This window comes from Chenopodium album, chromosome 9 (assembly GCF_948465745.1).
Source record: "Chenopodium album chromosome 9, dcCheAlbu1.1, whole genome shotgun sequence".
Lineage (NCBI taxonomy): Eukaryota > Viridiplantae > Streptophyta > Magnoliopsida > Caryophyllales > Amaranthaceae > Chenopodium > Chenopodium album.
Window position 1 is genome coordinate 16,404,124 of NC_137842.1, and position 7,303 is coordinate 16,411,426.

The following is a 7,303-nucleotide window of genomic DNA, read 5'->3' on the forward strand; positions in this document are numbered from 1 at the left end:
TGTTCATATCAAAGACATTTTCATATCAAAGACATTTGAACACTTGCCCTTTTGAACACTTTTATTGTTTCTGCTATTTTATTTATTTTGTTCTTTTGAAATCACTCAAGCTTTTTTTAAAATTGCATAAGTTGCACAGTCCCATCCCAAGGTTAGGTAGATGTGGGTTAAAGAAAGAAAGGTCAATCGTTAGATGAGGCTCAAAATGGTTTATTTATGTGTCTATTTTATATAGTATTTTACCCCCGTCCCTTGGTCATAATTAGTAGTGTTTTTGGCTCTTTAGAGCCACTTTTATTACTAATTGGTGTTTTCTAGTGTTTTCGTAGATTTGGTTGACTTTTGCAGGGATTTATGCTTTTGGAGTATTTTCCCGAGATATTTTGGAGCAATCACGAACATTGGAGAAGCATGACCAGATTCTATAGCCCAGGGCCGGTTAGAGCCATCGAACCGGTGATTAAGGGCTCGGTATAGGTGATACCAGGGCATTTGGCCCAAGTGAGCCGCCCGGCCAAAGAGGCTGGCGCCCGGAGGCACGCCCGGCTGGGCGGGAGAAGTTAAGGCTGGCGCCCGGTGACGCGCCCGGCCGGGCGCGAGATTAGAATTAGGGATAAAAAGGCGCGCCCGATCGGGCGGTGCCTCGCCCGATCGGGCGCGTGTGTTTCTTAGGAGACGATTAGCGTCGTTTTAATTTGTTTTAGTTTAGGATTTTGTACGGAGTATAAATACTCCTCTGTAATACGATTTTAGCACTCTCTCTTCTTCTTTTTACTTTTTCTTTACTCTCTTAATTGTTCTCTTAGATTTTCTTCCCCCTAAACCTTTGTTCTTAATCTACTCTTAATTCCAGATTTATTTTGGTAACGATTTCTCTTCTCTTAATCTTAGCTGTTTATTTTATTCCTTTCATGATGTCTTGCTTTATTGCTTTGATTAGTTTAATTTCTACTATGTGTGAGTAGTTTTATTTCTAGGGTTTATGGGGATCCATAAATAATATGAAGGGGTAATTTATTGTTGTTAATTATCAATGCTAGATTAATTTCCTAATGATTGATTTAATGCTCTGTGACTAGATTAGGCCTATCTTTTATGCATGAGTTTGACAACATTGATTCAAGATTCGAGAGATGAGAATTGATGTTTAGGTCTAGTTTCAATAGGCGGATTAATTTATAAATGGTTAAGTCAAGATTCGAGAGATGAGATTTAATACCGGTAGATTAATTCTGTGATTGTAATACGTAGCGAAAGCCCTTTACAATCTGGTTAATTGATGCATTGATGGTTGACTATTATTGATTATTGGTATTGCATGATAATTTCTTATTGAATCATTTTAATGTTTTACAATTACGGCTTGTAAAAGTATAGCAATATTGAATTGATGAATCAAGCAGATGTTAATTTGATATTAAAGGCTATTTTCAATAAGAACTTAGATCTAGTAAATTGCGAGAGCCTGTTAGATCTATGTTGATTAATAAATTGCGAGAGCCTGTTAATCGTGTTATTTATGCAATGTCAATGATTGATTACTATGTTTTACCCTGGAGTATTATTTATTGGTGAACCTATGCCCTAGATCCTTTCATATATTATTTTCTCCTTATTTTTTATCTCCGTAGTTTAGTTTATTATTCAAATATAAATATTGGTTACCTCATAATCTAGATTATATTAGTTAATTAGGAATAGAAAGATTCGTTTCTTTGTGGATTCGACCCTACTTCCCTATCTACATTAGTTAGAGGATTTAGGAATTACTTTTGATTTGGGGATACGACTTTACCCTGTCATTTATCAAGAAAGGATTAAGTACTTGAAAGGGTGAAGATGATATGATGGGCTACAAAGGGGTGCCTCTAATCATGGGTATACCTCGTGCTTAGTTCGACAATGAATTTTTTTTTTTTTTTTTAATGCGATGTAATGCAATGATCATATGCAAGAAAATAAATGCTCATTTTATTAAAAGGTAAAAAGAAAAAAAAAACCTACAAAATAAGATCTAAGGAAAATAAAAGGTTCCTATCATGGAATTAAAACTCGCCCGTTCCGTTATATAACGGGCGCTTTGTAATGGGAATGAGACACACCGTTCCGTAAAACCCCGTTATATAACGCCGTTTTTTTTAAAATCATATAAAATGTGGACCGTTCCCGTTATATAACGGGATAACGGCGTTATATCACCGTTACATCTCAAATCGAACGTTTTTTTCCATTTCATAATTTTAATATGTCAGAGAAAGAACTAAAAGCCAAGAGAAAAAAAAAAGTATAGATTTAGAGCAGAAAAAAAAAATTTTGACATGAAATAAAGCTCATGAATGAATCGAGTATTGTAAATTCGTATCTACGAAAGCACAAGCAAACTAGCACTAGCAAACAACAAAAATCAACATAAATACACTTAATCTGTTCCAGAATTCTATCCAAAAAACACTCGAATAATTTTTTTTGACAAAAAATGTAGAAAAGGTGGAGGATTCAAATTGAAGAAAACAAATTCCAGAAAAATTCTAGGTAATTCAGTTTAGTATTTTAATTTTCAATTTGATATAGTCCGTAGTATTTTTAGTCATAATTTTTGGGAAAAAAAAGGAAGGAATACATACCTTTATTATCGTCAATTCGTCATGCCGAAACTTTGAACTTGAAACTTGTAATGATACGAAAATTTAATGGAATGAACTCCTAAAATCTGATTTAATTTTATTTTCATTTTTAAAAGTATAGAATTGGATGTTGTAGAAGATGAATTGACTCAATTATGAAGAAGAGAGAGAAGAAAGAAGCAGATTGATTTTTTTTTTATTTTGACAAACGAAGAATGAAAGGGGATTGTTTATTTGTTTACTTTAATTAAAAAAATGTAGATGGAAGCATGATGTAGCCGTGTAGTACAGTTGTAGTACAGTAGTACAGCTGTAGTACAGTACTACATTTTTTAATTAAAAAAAAAATAGTGGTGTAGATTGTACTACTAGAATAGATTTTTATGATTTTATTCTTAATAGTTAAGATAATTGATGGATTTGTATCAATAAATTATTATCTTCTGCTTGTAATTATTTAAATCACGTGTAACTTAATTTATGTATTATTATCTTTTTCTTTTTTTTTTCTTTTTTTTCTTTTTTTTTTTTTTGTTTGAGGAAAAATTATTATCTTGTATTTGTATGATTAAACGAAGTGTAATTTAACTTAATCTATTTTTTTAATGAGACCACGTAGTAGTGTATTTTTTTTCCATACCAATTACGTGAAACAAGTACTAGACTTTTAAATTATTAGATAATTCATTAATTTTTAGTAGTAGCATTTATAATTATTATTTGACGTTAAATTAAGTTCAAAAAATTTGTTACAAATTAGGATCAATTTTCAAATACTTAAACCGTAATTCGTACAATACTATATTATTAAGTTAAAAAATTATTTCTCAAAACTTGTCCACAAATAAATCATGTAATAATAATTATAGTTGTCTATAATTTAGATGCCGTTAATTATGAAATATAATCCAATACGTATTTGTGTTTATTTAGCTTTAGAGATTCAATTTCACAATGCCACGATCTAAAGCGGATGACCAAGATGTTGGATGGCGATTTTGTACCAAGATTACCGATGATGGGAAAATCATACAATGTTTATTTTGTACGAAAGTCATTAAAGGTGGGATTACACATCTTAAAGAACATTTGGCTCATAAAAGAGGAAATGTTGCTCCGTGTGAGAAGGTTTCGGCAAAAGTTAAAACAGAAATGCACAAATTGTTGATGGAATACAAGCAAAGCAAAAAAGATAAGCAAAGAAGGGAGCTGGAACTAGAGGATCAGATAACTAGAGACATAAATCAAGATGATGACGAAGATGATGAAGACCTAGCAATTGGAATGCAACAAAGTAGGATGCAACAACAATTTGAAATGGATCGAGAAATGTTCAGACGAAGAAGTGGTTACTATGGTGCTGATGGTATTAGTCAAGTACCTCAAATGAACAGATCAAATACCGTAAGAGAAGTTGGTTCAAGAGGAGGGAGAAGACCTACATTTGAACCAATTTCTACTCCAGTCGCTCGATTAAGAGCGGTAGAAGTTGATTTGGAAAAAGATGCAAGAGCAAAAAAATAGTCTAAAATTGGCAGTAGTTGGCTTAAAAGGAAAAAGGCCAAGATAATGAGAGCATTTGGCAATTGGGTTATTGACAACAATCAACCATTTGCAGTTTTCAATTCGGCATACACTAATCCATTGATGAATGCTATTCGTGAAGCCAGGCCTAATGTTAAAGCTTTTTCTGCATACGACCTTGCAGAGGTGTATCTCCCTGAAGAATGTAGATTGATGAAGGAGTATATAGCCTCGTTTGCAAATGTTTGGAATGAACGGGGTGTCACGATAATGTGCGATGGATGGACTGGTCCAACTAAAATGCACATTATTAATTTTCTTGTTTATTCAAATCGTGGAACAGTATTTCATAAATCAGTTGATGCCACTAATGTTACATTGAGAAATGTTGACTACTATTTTTCCTTAATGAAAAAGGTAGTAGAAGAAGTTGGGCCGAGTAGAGTCATTCTAGTGGTAACTGATAATGAAGCAGCCATGAAAGCGGCAGGGAAGAAAATTATGGAAGAATTCCCAACTTTGTATTGGACGGCTTGTGCAACTCATTGCATCGATCTGATGTTGGAGGATATTGCGAAAAAGACTTCTATCAAGGATGTTCTAGATAATGCAAAATTGATTTCAGGCTTCATCTATAACTCCACTTGGTGTGTAAATTATATGAAGAAGTTTACAAATGGTCGGGAGATCTTACGCACTGGAATTACTCGATTTGCAACTAATTTTGTGTCACTCGAGAGCATTGTAAAACATAGGTTGGCACTTCGAGATATGTTTGAATCTCCTGGATGGATGACTTCTAGATGGGGTCAAATGATCCAACCATCAGCTACAAAGGTGCGTGAACTTGTACTTGCAAATACAGAGGACGGTGTTAAATTTTGGAAAGAAGCAGCTGGTATTTTAAAGGTAATGGAGCCACTTTTACGAGTCTTGAGGCTGGTTGATGGAGATGAAAAGCCAACTATGGGTTTCATATACGAGGCTATGGAACGAGCTAAGTTGGCCATTAAAAGGGATTGCAGGTATTTCAAAACCTATTGCAAGATCATCGATAATAGATGGAATTTTCAATTACATCATGATCTTCATGCTGCTGGTAAATTAACAATTTAAATATAAACCATTTGTTATTATTATTTTTCCAATAATGATTTATTAACCTCAGTGTTGTTTATGAAGGTTATTTTTTCAATCCCCAATTGTGTTATTCAAATGACAAATTTTTTTATGATGAAGAGGTGATGTCGGGTGTGAAGAAAGTAATTGGAAGAATAGAGCCCAATATGGACAATGCAATCAAATCATTAATCCAAGTAATGTTCTCCTAATTAAAAATTTTATTATTTTTAAGTATTACACATTTTTTAGCAATAACATTGATTATTCAATTCTTTGCTACAGTTGTTCATTTACAAAGACAAAAGCGACAGTTTTGGAAATGACATGGCATTAACTGCAATTAAACACATGAATCCAGGTAAAATTACATTTTAAGTTGCTACTTGCTAGTTTGCTACTATAATTTTAATACAGTAGTTAATTATTTTTACTTTATAATTAAATGCAGCTGACTGGTGGGTGACTTTTGGAGAAAGTGTGTTGCAATTGAGACGAATAGCTATACGAGTGTTAAGTCAAACCACGTCTTCTTCAAATTGTGAAAGAAATTGGAGCATGTGGAGTCAAGTTCATACAAAGGCACGAAATCGTCTCCAGTATAAGAGACTTCATATGATTGTGTACCTTCGGTACAATATGAAGCTGAAAATAAGACATGCAACAAGGAGGAGTCAACAAGAAATTTATTCTGGCTTCGACCCAATCAACTTGGATTATATTTTTGAAGATGATCCATTAAATTCATGGGTTGAAGAAAGAGAGGAACCTGTCTTTGATGGTGATGATTTAGAGTGGATGAATTTTGGGGAAGATGAAGATAATAATACAATTCAAATTGATGATGATGATCCCGCCATTCGCCTTGGCTCATCTCCACCCTTAAATTATAGCACCATGCAACGCTCTACGGATGTAGGTACATCTCCATCCGATAACAGTGGTGGTAATAATGGATTTGGTCACGGAGATGGTGATAACGCAGGCCACTCCAACACATACGAAGATTTTGATCGATCATCACCACACGTACGTGACCTAGATGATCAAGTGACACAAAGGCGGCAAATTCCAACCCAAACATTTTCAAGGCGTCGATGGAGTAATGATCAGATGGATCATGATGGTTTAGATGACAATTCGAGTTATTCAAGTAATACGGTACAAGTTAATATATTCCACCATATTTACCCTACACCGAATTGGGGAGATGTTGGAGATGCCATCACTCAACCACAAATGCCTTCCCCACATTATCCACCAGAGCCATACCAACAACAACAAACATGGGAAAATACATGGAATTGGAACACTGGCAATGAATCTAACTCTTTTGAAAGTGAAACGGGAGCTCAATATTGAGATCATTTTTAAATTCTCAACCATGGAACAATAAACTATGGAGTTGTGCACTATGATCACTCCACCAATTATGGTGTGCAACCATATGGAATGGGAAATATGGGCTCATATATATTTGATCATCCAGTTAGAGATGATAATGATGATAACAACGATGCCCCCCCTCGCCATTCATTTTGGTGGTGATTTATTAAAAGTCGTGTGTAATTTATAAATAAGTTTAAACTTTTATAATATTTATTTTAAATACTGTTGTAATAATAATTGTTGTGTGTTGTGCGTTGTGTGATATGACTGATATCTTATTTTTATGGTGTAAACATCTTAATGACTTTATTTCCTTATTAATAATTATCTTAATTTGTACGTAGTTTTAATCAATTAAATTTAGTACTCCATACAATTTTTCGGCTTTTACAAATATAATGAACACATGTAAGCTTACCTAGTACATACTACTATACTACATAAAATTAAAACAAAAATGAACAAATAGTTGTACATAAAAACCTTTAAGAATAACTTAACTTTCCCTCCAAAAAAAAAAAAAAATAACAAAAATCAATTCATTCCCTCCAAAACAATTATAGTTCCCTCCAATTACTAAACCACCTCCTAAATCACATAAGTAAATCCCTCCACTCACGTCACTCAATCACTCATAGCTACACAAA

At 33.5% G+C, this 7,303-nt stretch overlaps 1 protein-coding gene across 1 annotated transcript; it reads left to right on the forward strand.

Moving 5' to 3' along the window:
• Positions 1–4,193: 4,193 nt before the first annotated feature.
• Positions 4,194–6,629, forward strand: LOC145557481 (uncharacterized). The gene is made up of 4 exons (XM_081618660.1): positions 4,194–5,247; positions 5,331–5,464; positions 5,553–5,628; positions 5,719–6,629. The coding sequence occupies exons 1-4, from the start codon at positions 4,194–4,196 to the stop codon at positions 6,627–6,629; spliced, it is 2,175 nt and encodes a 724-aa protein (XP_081474786.1).
• Positions 6,630–7,303: the final 674 nt, after the last annotated feature.

Bases quoted from the DNA above. Each gene is read 5' to 3' on its own strand.
- LOC145557481 (XM_081618660.1), top strand. From the start codon at position 4,194: ATGAGAGCATTTGGCAATTGGGTTATTGACAACAATCAACCATTTGCA. The intron at 5,248-5,330 runs GTAAATTAACAA...TTGTTTATGAAG, and splicing joins TCATGATCTTCATGCTGCTG to GTTATTTTTTCAATCCCCAA. The intron at 5,629-5,718 runs GTAAAATTACAT...AATTAAATGCAG, and splicing joins AATTAAACACATGAATCCAG to CTGACTGGTGGGTGACTTTT.